General features: G+C 34.5%; 3 protein-coding genes across 3 annotated transcripts; 1 reads left to right on the forward strand and 2 right to left on the reverse strand.

Moving 5' to 3' along the window:
• The first annotated feature begins 647 nt into the window (after positions 1–647).
• Positions 648–2525, forward strand: LOC121768101 (acyl-acyl carrier protein thioesterase TE3, chloroplastic-like). Its single transcript, XM_042164464.1, has 5 exons — positions 648–920; positions 1309–1409; positions 1720–1829; positions 2034–2129; positions 2230–2525. The coding sequence occupies exons 1-5, from the start codon at positions 721–723 to the stop codon at positions 2347–2349; spliced, it is 627 nt and encodes a 208-aa protein (XP_042020398.1). The 5' UTR covers positions 648–720; the 3' UTR covers positions 2350–2525.
• Positions 2526–2650: 125 nt separating this feature from the next.
• On the reverse strand, positions 2651–4338 carry LOC121766682 (endonuclease 2-like). The gene is made up of 9 exons (XM_042162950.1): positions 4067–4338; positions 3811–3985; positions 3619–3720; positions 3484–3539; positions 3319–3402; positions 3151–3243; positions 2992–3053; positions 2829–2902; positions 2651–2745 (listed from the first exon to the last, which is right to left on the reverse strand). Exons 1-9 carry the CDS (start codon positions 4175–4177, stop codon positions 2651–2653), a joined length of 852 nt encoding a protein of 283 aa, XP_042018884.1. The 5' UTR covers positions 4178–4338.
• Positions 4339–6027: 1689 nt separating this feature from the next.
• LOC121767930 (adenylate isopentenyltransferase-like) lies at positions 6028–7229 on the reverse strand. The gene has a single exon (XM_042164258.1). It carries the CDS (start codon positions 7028–7030, stop codon positions 6122–6124), a length of 909 nt encoding a protein of 302 aa, XP_042020192.1. The 5' UTR covers positions 7031–7229; the 3' UTR covers positions 6028–6121.
• Positions 7230–15922: the final 8693 nt, after the last annotated feature.

Raw genomic sequence — 15922 nt, forward strand, 5'->3', positions numbered from 1 at the left:
TCACTATTATTGTATTGATGGGGGAAAATCAAAATTCAAAAGATGCAAGTACACAAAGAAAATTATCCCAAGGTAAGAAGTTCAATATGCAAACGAGGTTGTTTTGGCTCAATTTGAAACCGTCCCACTTTTAATTCTCAACATCGATTTTAGCTTCTTTACTTTTCATTTTTCACCCATCACTTGAAATGAATATATATTGATGGTGAACACATTTTAAACTTTGAAGCAACACACTCAATCAATTCCACCTGCGCTCTTAAAATAATCTGAATCAAATCAAAATCAAAATTTTAGTTATTGGTTAATTGTTAATTATCTTATTTGGTTTGATTATCTGCTAATTACTAACTAACTAATTGCATATGAAATAGAGTATATTTGCTTATAGTCATGAATTATTGTATAACTAGGCTAACACACAATTGTGTTTTTATTATATTTTCAACCCACATTTTTGTATTCAATAAATAATTAGTAGGGGTGTGCAATTTAGTGGGCTAGACAAAATTTAAAATATTGTTTGGTTAAGTGTGTTGGATCCAATAATAAATCTAAAATAATGTTACACATAATTAATGTTGGGTTTTGGGTAAACAACATTAATTAATATGCGAACCAACGGAAAGGAAAACCTTCTTAAATTTTGTAAGCCCGGTGGTGACACTATTTAGGTATGGACTGAAACTGAAAGTCAGTCTCACCCAAATTCCAACAGAAATGGACTGTTTAACCAATCTGGGCACGCACGTGCCCGTCCAACGCTCACGTGACTACTCCCTCGCCGTTCACTTTTCGCGGCCCTCTGTATATTTTCCGGCCGATCCCCGGCAGAAAAACAGCCTGCCTCGTGTCAGCTTGTCCTACTCACGGGTGAGGAGCTGCAATGCTCTGCCGTTTGACTTCAGAGGTGGAAAAGGGTACTCACAATTTCTTTTCCTCTTGTAAATTACTCCAATTGCTGTCTGTTTTCTTGACTCCATTCTTGATTTGAGATTCCTGGTGCTCATTATTCTACTCTATTTAGCCTTGATTGTATCGAAGATAATTAGATTTTTGCAATGCTCTTAATTTCTTGCTGTCTAATATCTGCAAATTTTGCTTCTTTTGATTGTGCAACGGTTTCTCCATGCTGCTAATTTCGTCTTTGTATTTGAGAACAAAATCTAAATGTTGTGTTAAAACCACAATTGGGGCAAAGTTCATTTTTTGGTTCATTTTAACTTAATTTCATGCTGTGTTGGCAGTGGCTTATCTGGCAATGCCTAAGTCGGAAATCTTGATGCTTTACATAATTTATGTTTCCAGAATGCAAGGGTTCCATGAAGTTGAACTGAAAGTTCGAGACTATGAGTTAGATCAATATGGTGTTGTGAATAATGCTGTTTATGCAAGTTATTGCCAACATGGTGAGACTGCTTTTCTAATATCATTGCAAAGTTAGTATTACATTGGTTACTGCAATGCGCATCCCTCATGTTCGAGCAGTAAAGGTTGAGTCTTTATAAAGACTAAGTTAAAAGTCAGAACATGAGGAATGTAGTAGACATGGTTTTTAGAAATAAACAATCGAACACACTAAAAGGTTGTTTGGCTGATCTCCAAAACAGCTTAAAAGCTATAAAACTAAGCTTACCAAACTCCTTCTAAGATAGAATTTTAGAAATTATTATCGTCTTTTTTGGCTTTAAGTAGCTTGCCTTTGCTATGCATAAGCAGGTCGTCATGAGCTTCTGGAGAGGATTGGAGTGAATGCGGATGAAGTGGCACGAACTGGTGATGCATTGGCTTTATCAGAATTGACACTCAAGTTTCTTGCTCCTCTAAGGGTACGATATCATCTAAATATTATGGCGTGTTTCATGGATTATGCATTTTTTCCACCACCAAAATAATGGTTGAATTTGTTTTATAGAAAGTAAAAAAATCAGTCACTAGCATTCTCATTATCATTGAGAAGCTAATAAACCATTTGCCATTTGTTATGCCAATGTGATTTGTCTAATCATACCTTATATGCCGTATTTTAACAGAGTGGAGACAGCTTCGTTGTGAAGGTGAGGGTGGCCGACTCATCTGCTGTTCGACTCTTCTTTGAACATTTCATCTACAAAATTCCTAGCCTAGAGGTATCTAATATGTGATCTTTTTTTTATCATTATTTGATACTTGCATTAGCTGGAAGCTTTCCAAGTGGCTGTTATTAATGCTCTAAACGTTCCTGCCCAGCCTGTTGTGGAGGCAAGAGCAACAGCAGTTTGGCTTGACAAAAACTATCGTCCTGTCCGAATCCCTGCTGAACTGAGATCTAAGTTGGTTCAGTTTCAACGGCACGAAGAGGCAAACTGAACTTGGTGGAATCCATAATTGGAATTCATACGGGATGCCAATTGTGGGAAGAGACAGCTTACGCCTTACAACCAATTGTTTCATCAAATTTAACCTTTTTAATTATGTATGATGCTAGTTATATTGGTGACTCTTTGAACTCTTCTTTGAAATAAATAAATTGTGATAAATTCAAATTGATCAGATCTTTTGACATTCTTGTAATAAAATGATTTATGGGACTATCCTCAAATGGAAAGCTCCTTGAAACTGTAACAGAAATACATCGATGTATCTGGTTGAAGGCAAATTTTAAACATAATCATCCAAATATTCGGTTGAGAGTGGCTGCCAAGCGAACTCCACCTTGAGCTAACCGCAGATTGACCACTGGCCTACGGGACAGAAAGTAGTCGTCTGCACAAGTAGAAAAAAAATATTTTTATATGAGGCGGATTACAAAAGATTGTTGCAGGAAAAACAGGTATGTATGTGCCTACCTCCAAGCACTGAATCTTCCTCGACGCCTTTGTATGCCCAGTCACATGCTGCTTTGATACCTTCAGATGCATATCTGCATTATAAACCAAGTGTGTTCAGTTTTTAGTTTGTGAAACATCTGTTGTTTCAAACTTATTTCAAGGCATTTGTGCTTGAACTTACACATCTGGACAAGATGTTTTGCTGCAGGCTCCCCACGCCTTAGCTTGGTTGGACCATACAGTCTGGAGTATTTCAAGATATAGGCTACGAGTGTCAGCACGAATACATAATATTGACAGAAATGGTGGGACTCTGGTAAGGTAGAATAAGGTTACTTACTGATATGTTCTTGTCGAGTGCACTGATAAGTTCATCCACTTCAGAATTGTAAAATGTTTCCTCTGCTGTCTCAATGATGCTAGAATCCCACACCTGTAGAATTACATTGAGTGCTCTATGTGAAAAATGGGATCTTGAATATGCGGGTGTGTTTCGTGGAAAACTCACGTGATGAAGATTTGCTTTCCTCTTGTACCAATGAACATCAATAGTGTTAGCCCCTTTATCTGAAGTAAATCCTACATGTAGAGGCTGCATTTTTTTGATTAAATAAAACACTTAATAACATCGTATATACTGTGAGCTCGAAAAAAATGAAGTGGCAGCAATTACCTGATGAATGTCCCCCATGAAATGTGACAGGAAAAGAAGTGCTTCTGTCAGATTATCTGAGGATTGTAGAGTTCAGATCATTACATATTCAAGAAAGGCAAGTATTGAAACTCAGAATTTTTTCGATAGAATTACTTGTAGACGAAGTATCTTGATAGCTCAGGAGCTGAGTGGTGTAATTGTTGATTGCTCCTGCCACACAGATGTCTTGTATTCCATCTTCATCCTTGCAATCCCCTATGTGCAGAAAAAAAAAATATATTTCATTTTCACATTTCAAGAATCTTTTCCTGATGATAACAAAAGGGGCTGGAATTTCATGCTCACTGTTGTACTGATAGTTGCAGAGATCGTCTGGGGTGTTGATGTAATGAAGTGGCGACGACCAGTGATATCTAAACTTGACACGGTCTGCCCACGAGCACAGGCTGCCGAGATCATTCTCTGCGTATGATGGCAAAAGTTGTGATACAGCATCTTCTGCTGCTTTGCTCAACCTTGGCTGCAACAGAAAAACAGTCGTTGAGATGGGGTTTTCGTGTCATGAAACTGAGTAAAAGGTGAAATTCAGGAAGGTAAGAACCTGTGCAAGTTTGCAGACAATGAGATGGCCATCGATTCCCCAACAATGGGCAATTGGTATGTAGAATACAAGTACTGCAAATGCTAATATCTCAATTTTGCATAAAGCCATTTCTTAAAAAACTGTCTTAAATTTGAGGTGTATGCAGCACCTTTATAACAGAGTAGCAAATAGCATATAATTGTAAATGGTTTACACCAAAATTAATGTTTTAGGATTTAGTATTCTGTAAAAATCCAATTTGAATTGGAAGATTATTTATTAAAATGTCATTAAAATAGTTTCCATAATCTTGGACAAAATTTTAGCCCCAAAATATGCAAATCCACCTTTTTTTCTAATTCAGGGGTAACGGTAAGAAAATTAATTAATGCGTTCCCATTGTCACAAATTTGAAAGTTGCAAAAGGATCTCCGAATTAAAATCAAAATCTCCAATATGAGATGGATAGAAAGGTCCCAATTAAAATCAATATGTTGGTGTATTAATTGAATTTATTATATATTTATGCATTAACTAGTGTAGATAGATACGTCTTAAAAATCTATCATAATCCAGGTGAATAGCACCAATCACAATTCTAAACATATTATTCACAAATTTCTTTAACACTAACGATCGCATCTACTAATTAAGAAGTTGAGCACTTGCACTATCATTTTATTGAATATGATCTTTTGAATAATTATTTTAATGAATATGATCTCTATGGCCTACAATATCGTGCTTCGATAGTATAGAGTACCCCGATATGTGCTTCAAAAGTGCCGCTGTGCATGATCTATGCAAATAATTTCTCTTGAAATCATAAAATAGCCTACATTTTGATTGCATAGCATGTTAATTATGATTCTTTTTTTTAACAGGTAAATTAATGAACATAAATTTAAAGATCGTGCCACGGAGGACTTGAACCCGAGGCCTTTGGCCCCATATATTAACCTTTTTACCGTTTGACCAACTCACACACACAATTATGATTCTATATTACTTACAGTGATGGAACATATAATATAAACAAGTAGCTGCTGAAATTTTAATAATAATAATAATAATAACAATAATAATAATAATAATAATAATAATAATAATAATAATAATAATAATAATAATAATAATAATAATAATAATAATGAAATGGTATTTATTTTACATGTAATATATGAACAATTTTTAGCTTTTTACGACACATTAGATGATAACAGATTTTGACGAGTCAGTCATATCTTGAAATTGCCAAAGAATAGTCTTATTTTATTAAAAATCAAATTTTGAAAATTTCTCTCTCAATGTACTATAGTAAGATATTCACTCAATGTACTATAGTAAGATATTCACTCGTTTGTCACCCATTCTATTTTGCAAACACACAGTATGTCTTAATAAATTTTTTTGAAGAAAATAGTTATTGCAATCAATTTTATAATCAATTTTATTATTATGTTTTGATTTCTGTTTATGAAAATGAGAAAGCATATTGTATTTTATAGTAGTCAATTCTCATTTGAATTGCTAAATGGCTAAGATTAAGAAACATAATTTTATCGGGGGAAAACATTTGGTTTTCAACATCCTCAATGTATTCTTATAGAACAAAATTAAATTATTTAGAGGAAAACAAAATATTGATGAATTTGGGCTTCAATTACTTCAACTTCCAAGGCTTCATTATATGATATGGTTAATGACTCCAACAATCAAATAGATAGTGGCCCAAAATTAATAAGCCCAAATGCTAAAGATTACCATAAAACTTTTTCAACTTTAGTTCATTAGTACATCATTGGAATATTGCTTATTTAATGCAAAGATTATTAAACTTTTGCAACTTTAGTTCATTAGTACGGAAGAAGTATAAAAAATGATCACAAAAGCCATTTATGAACAATAATTTCTTTTAATAATAAGCAAATGCAACAAAATTGGTCGTCGTCCACTGCCACCAGCATCCCCCCAAAAATTAATAAACTATAAAAATCCAAATTGAACAAAAACAATACGAAAAATAGGATTAAAATTATAGTAGTAATAAAGTAGGAGTATATTCCAATTTAGCTACTCCCCCATCAAGAAGCGCTTCACGATATTCCTACTCGGTTCTACCACCTCTCTCTCCCAATGCTCCGCCGTCTTCCGCCCAGCCATCGCTGCCCTCAGCGCCGCCGTGGCGTCTACCCTCTTCAAGTCCCACCCGGCCGAGTCCCTCAGCCTCAGGATTTTCCCCAGCTGCCTCTTCGCCAGCTGACACGTGTTGTCCTTGATGGCCCTCACAGCCTCCACGTAGGCCTCCCTATCCGCCACGTCACCATCCCCTGCCCAATCACCGCGCGCTTTTCTCTCGAAATATCTCCTGAATTCTGGGACTCCAATCGCCCTCCCCAGGCCGCGCCCACTCACCGAGTCCGACTCGCCGCTGCCGAAAAACTCCTCCAGCTCCTCGAACATCCCTGCCTCCATCATCTCGTCCACCCGCGTCGCCAGATACTCGCTCAGCACCGCCGGCGAGGCGTCCACCCAGATGAAGCAGCAGCTGTATCTGAGCCCTTTGCAGATGGAGATGGCCGAGTCGGAATCGGTGAATACGTCCGAGTCGGGGTGGAATGACTTGGCGAGGAGTGCGTAGATGAAGGAGTTTGATCCGCCGACGATGATGGGGGTGTTGCGGCGGGAGTGGATTTGGGAGATGAGGGAGGAGGCGGAGAGGCGGAAGTCGGAGGGGGTGAGCTCCGGGTGGGAGGGGGAGGATTGGAAGGAGCCGAGGAGGTGGTGGGGGATTTGGAGGCGGTCGGAGAGAGGGATTTTGTTGGTGGTGATGGGGAGGCCGCGGTGGGTTTGGATTTTGTCGGCGTTGATGATCTCGGAGGAGGGAAAGAAGCGGGAGGCGAGGTCGAGGGAGAGCTTGGTCTTGCCGCAGCCGGTGGGGCCCATTACGATAACTACCTTCTTGTGGCGGCGGGAGGCCATTTTTTGTACACAAAATGGAAATTAGAGGGAGGGAGAGTTGGTTAGGATGAGTGGCAGTGGCAGTAGCAGTAGTGTGTATGGAAAAAGGAGTTTTTTGTCAGAGGCGTTGCTTGTTGGCTGTTACATTTATAGGACCAACTTCTGCTATGTGGAAACAAGGACACCTTTATTCATCACTCAATTATGGAGAATCAATCCATTGTTTTCAGCTTCATTATTCAAACACACAACACAATTATGCTCTTCTTCATGCTACTACTAACTTATCCATACATATCATATGCATTCTCAAACTTCATTGATTAAACTTTACCTAGTCTTCTCAAATTATGTATTCTAGGTGACGAACCACATTCTTACATGGCTACTTCTGTAATCCTATTAGAAAAATTATTTAATTCAACAAGCTAATTAGAAGAGATTATCTCTGTTTATAACATATAAAAATAAGTCCATATCCACGCATAAATGCGGATTATTGGGCTGCCTTTGTAGTCTGTACAACAATGATTTCACCTACGGAGAAACGATGGCGCATGGACATTGAATAATAGAAAACTATTTTTGTAATTCAACAATTATTTAAAAATAATACTATAGTCCGTTCCTTCTGTACCATTTAAATGTCTCATATTTGACTGTTGTAGATTTTAAAAAATTATTTGAATTTATAATATAAAAGTGAGTGAATAAAATTAATGGAATGTGGATCCTATTTTTGTATTAGTATTAGTTTTATAATAATTGTGAGTAGAATGGGTTATTGGAATGAGAGATCGTCCACTTATTAAAAACAGTAAAAATAAAACGAGACATTTATTGGAGATCATCCATATAATGAAATATGATATTTAATCAATACTGGAGAAAGTATTAGTATAATAAAATAAGTATGAGACTACAGTCCAGTTACTCCTATTAAAAAGAGGAAGTTTCATGTCAGCGCATGGTTTGACCAGGGAAGGGTGTGTTTGCATGGACATGAAATTTATGGAGAAAACAATGGGGAAGAAGTGGGATTGAAGGAGGGGCCGGGTACGGGGATATGCGCGCATGTAAGTCTTTGTCTTTTAAAAATTGTCAGAATATCTCCAAATGATTATTATTGGATTACGACGACATCGGTAATTTCTCCAGACACACAAGTCCGTCACTTAGGGAAACTTACCGTTGGAATCATACATTTTTTTAGAGCTAGTACTCCATAATACAGTACTAATATTTTATAAATAAGCGTAAAACTTTAATTACAGTGCATAATTTGAAGAATTTCAGTTAGCATGGATCTCATGTCATCTTAAACGTCAAACTTAGGACTAAACGTTGAATATAAACCTACGAATTTCATGAAAATGGTCCTAGTTTAGGACCTATACATATAACTAACAAAATTATTTAGAGAAAGTGACTGCTTCACCTATTATAGTTTATTTGACATTAATTTCATGTCACCAAAATTCAATAAAAAAGATAAGATTTGGAAAATTGAAAAGGCTAATTAATCATCGATCGATATCGATACAACACCCAGGACTTTTAATTCCACGCTACCTAATATATGTGGTAGAAAAGTATATACATGATTTAGGATATAATCAAATCCTAATCAACTCGATGTGTTGTGCAGAAATAGTTATTTTGTTCAACTTTTTAACATCTAGAAGATCTTTGCATGAGAAGATTAATTACTATCAACTTATAATGTCTTAAACATGTTTGCGTGTCAAACATAAAAGGATCATAATTCATTATGCTTATATCTTTAGCTAGGGTTCAAGACTTTCTTTCAAATCACGTGGTCAAGAGTTAAACTAATATACTACTCCCTTCGTCCCACTTTAGGAGTCCCGGTTAACCATATTTATGTGTCCCACTTTAGGAGTCCCGGTTGAAAGAATCCATAAATGGTAATAGGCATCACATTCCACTAACCTTTTTCCACTCACATTTTATTATAAAACTAATATATAAACGTAGGACTCACATTCCACTATTTTTTTTCACCAACTTTCCTTTATATTTCTTAGAACTCGTGTCGAACTCAAATGAGACTCCTAAAGTGGGACGGAGGGAGTATTATTGAATGGTTCAGTCCCCTTCAAAATGTTCAAGCTGTGCATGCATTATATGATCAACGATAAAGTTGAAGTACAATTAAGGGTTACTTATATAACAAAATCATAGTCATTTTGATTAATTGCAGTTTTGACAGATTTCTCATGAGAATGCGATAATCATTTTCAGCCCTCGGATTTCAAATATTTACGATAGATCATAGATGATATGCATATTTTTATTTGATATATAAATGTGGATTTGTATCGGTTCGAATTCTAAAGGTGATAAAGTATAGTTAATTTTTTATTGAAAGCAAATATTTTGTGTGCTCAATCAATGTACTCGTATTCTCATATTAAGAGTGTAATACAGATACAGTATAATCAATCTCCTAATTCGGACATATCAAATTATAGTAATTAATTATAACAATGTTTAATTATAAAGTACGTAATTCATCTTTTTCATGCACGGTGCCTTCACTGCTACACATGAAACCTAAATTCGGTCATCGTCATATTGTTTAGAGCAATATGTGTATATATATTTTTCACAAATTATTTGCAGACAACCAAATGTCAAAATCTAACTACTATAACAGAGAAGACTTTAAGGCCGGCCACGATGCCGATATCATCCCATTACAAATGTTCACAAATAATAATAGAAGTTGTTTTTCTCACTCTCACTCTCACAATCACAATTCAATATCAATTCAACAAGTTGGTGAGCAAATACAACTGGCATGAATTGGCCGACTGAATAAAGATCCGTGTTTTTAATCGCATCCCTATATTTTTATTTCATACTAGTACATCGTTAATATTTTATCTTTCATTATAATTTAGGATTTAGTTACTTATTAAACACTACTACCGTATAATTCCTTCGTTTCATAATAGTTAAGTCATTTTGTCATTTTGCTACGTTCCATAATAGTGGAGTCATTTTCATTTTTAGTAAAAGTCAACATATTTCTCTCACTTACTTTTTCCTTTCTCTTACTTTCTTCTCTCTACTTTTTCTTCTCTCCTACTTTATTATCTTTTTATTTAATACACTACACACATTTTTCTTATTTAATACACTACACACGCTTATATTCAACATGACTCACATTATTTATGATTTATGAGCATGTATCATGAACACCCCGATATTAAGTCGGCGCCAACATTTTTTATTCTTTGGTTGATGAATTTTTTTGGGTATAGATATTTAAAATAGAGTGTGTAGTTAATCAACTGAATGAGAAGAAAGTATATAAATAAATAGAAAATAAAGAATAAAGAATAAAATGAATAATTTTAAAGAGAGTAAAATAGGAGAAAATAAAATATGAGTGATTAAACACAAAAGGTTTGGATATTTTTCTATAAATGCAATTAATCCAATCATATATTCTAAATTTGCACACTATACAATCATCGAAAGCCGACAGTTGAAAGATTTCGACTGATTAAATCCTTATTCAAAGTTCAAACTGTTCTATTCATCAACTTAATTATTAGCAATTTTTGTTGACATTTCAAATTCAATTGGATTCAATTGACGTGTCACTGTTTCTTTCTGGGAGAAAATTCTGACACTGTAACCAATATTCTCCTACAAAGACGACTCCATTTATCACTGTCGATCAAACTAGAATATACCTACACCCCCGTCACATAAGAATATGCACTTCTAATATTATAGCTCTTTTCTCTCTAATGAGATGTGACTCATTCTTCACTAACAATATTTTATTTATCTTTTCTCTCTACCTCTCTTCTACCTTATCATTTTTCATTAAAATCCGTGTTGAATCCAAAGTGCATATTCTTTTGGGACGGAGGGAGTATCTATTGAGAATTCCTTGAATCATCTAATGAGCGTAGCGGAAAAAGCATACAAGAATAACAGATCTAGATTCATAATCAAATTGCAAGTTGAGCATGTAAAACACAATGGAACTAAATCTTACTTGTTGTATTATTTTTTCCGATTGATTGAATCCTGTAGGTTGAATCCACTACTATCGAGGTCCACGTGCAATCCAATCCGATGCAGGAACTATCCCGGTACAATTGCTATGTAGAAGAAAGCTAGGAATTCTCTCTACAAAGCTTTATGTATTTTTCTATCTTGTGTCTCTTCTCTTCCCCCCCACTCCCCCTTTTATTCATTCTCCACAATGAAGATTAAATAACCATTATTAAGTAGATGAAGAGTCATGTAGATGAAGAGTCATGCAATTGAAAAGTCATTTGGGCTCTATGATTATTGAGCTCATGAATTAATATAATTATAGCCCAACTATAATTACTTAATTCATATTAATCTAATTCTAGCTCATTTCCTTTCAGTATATAAATAAGGGTAATATATATATATATCGTTGAGAACACTCATTCTAGCTGCTTGTCCTGTAACGACTAACAAAGGATTCTGTTTTATTTACTATTGTATAATTTTTTATAACTCTTTCTCTTTTAGAAGGTCTTTTAAGGTGTGTGATTCATTTTCATGATATTATACCAGGTCCGAGTTGATATGAATCTCTTTGTCTGCGCGTGTAGAAGTCTGATGCACATTATGGCCCACAAATTTGGGGGAATGTTGAAAAGATTGACTCTTGTCTCATATTGATTTGATAACTATCCTGTCTCATTTATATAATTTTGGATAACTCTAACCTCTTAGAAGCCTTCTAAAGGTGAGTGACTCATTTTTAATATACTACATCCGTCCCACAAAAATATGCACTTTTAGTGGGCATGAATTCTAATGCACAATTGGTAAAATAAGAGAGAAGTAGAAAGAAAAAGTAATTAAAATATTGTTAATAGAGAATGAGTATCACCTCATTAGAGAGAAAAATGTTTCCAAATTTAGAAAGTGTATATTTTTATGGGACAGACTAAAAAGGAAAGAATGCATATTATTGCGGCGGAGAGTATATTGTAAATGAATAAAAAAAAGAAATTAAATCGAGTAGCACATTTTGCTAAGCTAAGTAATCACATGACCACCTGGAGCGGATTTGGGGGGAGCTCAAGCACCCTTAACTATTTTTCTTAATCAATCTCGAATTAAAACCTCACCATTATGATTGCAATGCAATGACCATTGGAAAAACGTATTGTTGTGACTAGTGCTCCTAATCTAATAATTTGATGAAAATCACTTAGGACTTGACAGTGGGTTCCATCGAATTAAAGTGGGAGATAGAATTAAATAGATTTTGGAGATAGTATTAAATAGATTTGGGAGTTCGGTAATTACTTCTTTCAATCATTAATGATTAATATATGCATATTTAAGATGATAAATGTGCGCGTGCGAACTCGACTTGAAATTAAAAAAAAAAATTACTCTCGTCTTTTTTATGGTCCATTAACAGATATGTAAGGTGGATTAATTGATTGGGTGCCGAATTTAATAAGATTTGCACTGAAAGAAGCCTTGAGTTTGAGTTGGAGATGCTAGCAAGATAAGATTAATTACAGACTCGTATAGTATCGTTATCAATCATGAGATGAAAACAAATTAAATCGGGTAAAGTCAAATCAAAAGATCGATATCTCCTACGGAGTATTATTGAATTAATCACACTGGCATCAAATATTAACAATTAATGGGAAATCTTGTCATGATTTTGTGCTTAAAAGGTTCCTTTCACCTTTCATAAAAATAGAAAAAACCACATAATTTGACATGAAAGATGCAATACTGTACAAAAAACATGATACCGCTAAATAAACAAAAATGTGGTAAAATAACTAGCGAGCATATTTGATTTGATTTATTTTAATAAATTTTTACAAAAGCAATTGAATTTAATAATAAAAACATAATTAAGTGTGTGCAATAAATAAACAAAGGTATGTCAATGTTTCCAATGCTGGGCCTATGCTAGCCAGTCTCTGGTCTAGCCTGGTTTCTACTAGAGGCCCATCTAGCGGGCTTTGTTAGCTCCGTTTATGAGTAAGTTCTGTCCAAGTTAAATGGGCCCAACCACATATAACCAGGCCAGCTTAAATGCTTTTCGTTTGTCAAAAGCCCCATATTCTTTTCCTTACAAATTTATACTCCTATAAAATATTAAAGTGGGTCCCTGTTCTTGAAGAGTGGATCTCAATCACAAACTCATCTTTTGGATCCAAAAAGAAAGTGTTAAAAGAAAATTTACACTTATGCTGTTTCTTTCCGAGAAATGGATCTGAGAAGAAAAATATTCTTTCAAGTTTTCTTCTTTTTATTTATCTTTTGTTTTCTTTTTTTATTCGTTATCTGAAGCTGGCCTTTTAGTTTTATTTATAAGGTAGTTTCCTGAAGTAATTGGGCTCTCTAGTATTTTCCTTCCTCCGTCCAAAAAAAAACAGACAAAGTTGTAAATAACACGAGTTTTAATACGTGATTGGTAAAGTAAGAGATATAGATGAAAAAGATGGTAAAAATATTGTCACTAGATTGTGGGATTCACATTATTAGCAGTGTTAAAAATTTCTATTTTTAGAATTAGTCTAATATAGGTGGATGACCTAAAATAGTAAAACTAGTCTATTTTTTTGGACAGATATACTATATTAGTAGTAGGTTTGGGTTCAAATTTTCTTGGCTACAATCTGCAATCTAAGATCATTGTACAAAACTATTTAAGTGCTATATTCCTCTTCAATTCAATTAATAATATAGACATGTTGGAATCTAGGGTTTCGATCTCAGGTAACTGAGAAAAGGAAATCTAGGGTTTAGTCATGAGGTGCACTGCACATTTAATTATTTCTTCAAATGTAGTTTAATTTCAAAAGTTACTATTATAAACCTCGAAACATGATCAAGGAAACTTATCTAGGTGATTTGATTTGATTGTATTTGATCTTTGCATATTTGAGTGCTCAAATATATGGACCACATATCATTACGAATCTAAGACTAGAATATATTTTGTACAACCTTTCTACATTTAAATGTTGTTTCCTTTTCAGCAATGAGTAAAACATATACTTTTGTACTACAACATTTCTAAATTTCAAAGCTTAGTCAAGACTCTAAAAGTCTCAAAAAAAACCTTTGATCAATTGGATCGTTGCAAACCTATGGTAACCACAAGATCAAAACTTAAGACCAAAGTCGTATATCAAAATTGATAGTACGAACTTATTATAGAGCGTACCAAGGGTTGAGTTGTTCGTATACGAGTAATAGAAAATAATACGGGAGCTGAGTTTAGAGTGTCGTCGGGGACGAAAGTACAAAGTTGGGAAACGACCAAATGTAATCCGGATAAAAAAGATAGGAGTAGTCCTCTAGGTTTTTTGGGTTTTTGCAGCTGCAATGAATGACAAGCACAGGCATGCTTGCAAATATAATTAATTAAATAATCAATACACTCTGATGCATTTGTTTCAGCATAATGCATACGTCTGTTTCAAGACAAAATACATTAGGTTAGATCAACTATCTAACAAAGTACCACACTACAAAAACATGATGCATATATTTCGATGCAAACACAACTTGATACCATTAATAATAGTATCATGTCAGCAGTTAAATTGCTAACAAACTCGTGTACTATTTTCTGTCTCTTGACTTGAATAACAACTGCTGGTACTTCTTTCAACCAATTATTAACAATTATATACTTCATTTGTCCCATTAAAAATGAGACGTTTTCCTTTTTTGTTGTCTTATTAAAAATGAAATGTTTCATAAAAATGGAAACAACCATATCTCTACTTTTTCATCTCTCTTACTTTACTCTCTTTTCATTAACTCACAAAACAACACTACATAAAATCTCGTGCCGATTTCCAAATATTTCATTTTAAGTGGGACGGAGGGAGTATAATATTAAGCATCTGATCGATTATAGTAATAAACACGAATTGAAAATGAATAGACTAAAATCGGAAATTAATAAACCCTAATTGACGTGGATGCATACTTGAATAAGTTTTTTTCAACTAAATGGAGTACTAGTATATGAAATGCAACATATTGAAAAAGTGGAGATGAAATCAAAAGAGAAAAACAACACAAATGAATGGTGCCGTGTTTAATCAAAACCTAGAACACAAAACTAGTAGAGAGTGTGGCTGTATATGAGATTAAAAAAAAGATCGTTTTGGTGAAGGATTGAGAGTAGGGCAGAATAGTGCCAAAGTTGGATATAATAGGTATACTTATTCTGGTTGATAAAGTGGCATTGGTTTTGGCTAAACAGAGAGGTACAATTATGGGAAGAGAAATGTATTGTAATTGGTCACATAAAGAGGAGAAATGGAGAAAAATTATGGTACATGAAATAGCAGCTTTAAACATGTCTACAAATTGCAACACATCTTTGTAAGCTAACTCTAATATAGGGTTGCTGTCTTTTTGCTGCTGCTCGCCTACTTAGCCTACTTTTCATAGCTTTCATATAAATCATGCTGAAAAAGATGCCACAACAGTAAACCCTCTTAAAATATCACAACACTTCAGGTCTTGTTCCTTTCACACATTAATTCTCAACATTTCTAGAGAGAGAGTGAGAATAACGTGGACATCTCTCTTGTTTTCTTCTAGTTTAACAGTAGATCCATTCTTCAGGAAATTAAAGTTTATGAATATAATGTGTGTGTGATGAGACATATACACTGATTTTTTATTCCACTAATTTGGAGCTTCAACTTTTAATTTGTTGTTTCGTTGGGGAAATTGTGTAAGAATTCGTTGAATACTCAACCGCGATACAGATGGTCTATGTAGGTCATTGCCAAATAACATACACAAACTATATAATTTTATGGACAACCACAGGCACTGTCGCAAGCGATTGCCGATTAAAATATACTATGCGGTTTT

The sequence above is a fragment of the Salvia splendens genome, chromosome 15 (genome assembly GCF_004379255.2).
Source record: "Salvia splendens isolate huo1 chromosome 15, SspV2, whole genome shotgun sequence".
Classification (NCBI taxonomy): Eukaryota; Viridiplantae; Streptophyta; class Magnoliopsida; order Lamiales; family Lamiaceae; genus Salvia; species Salvia splendens.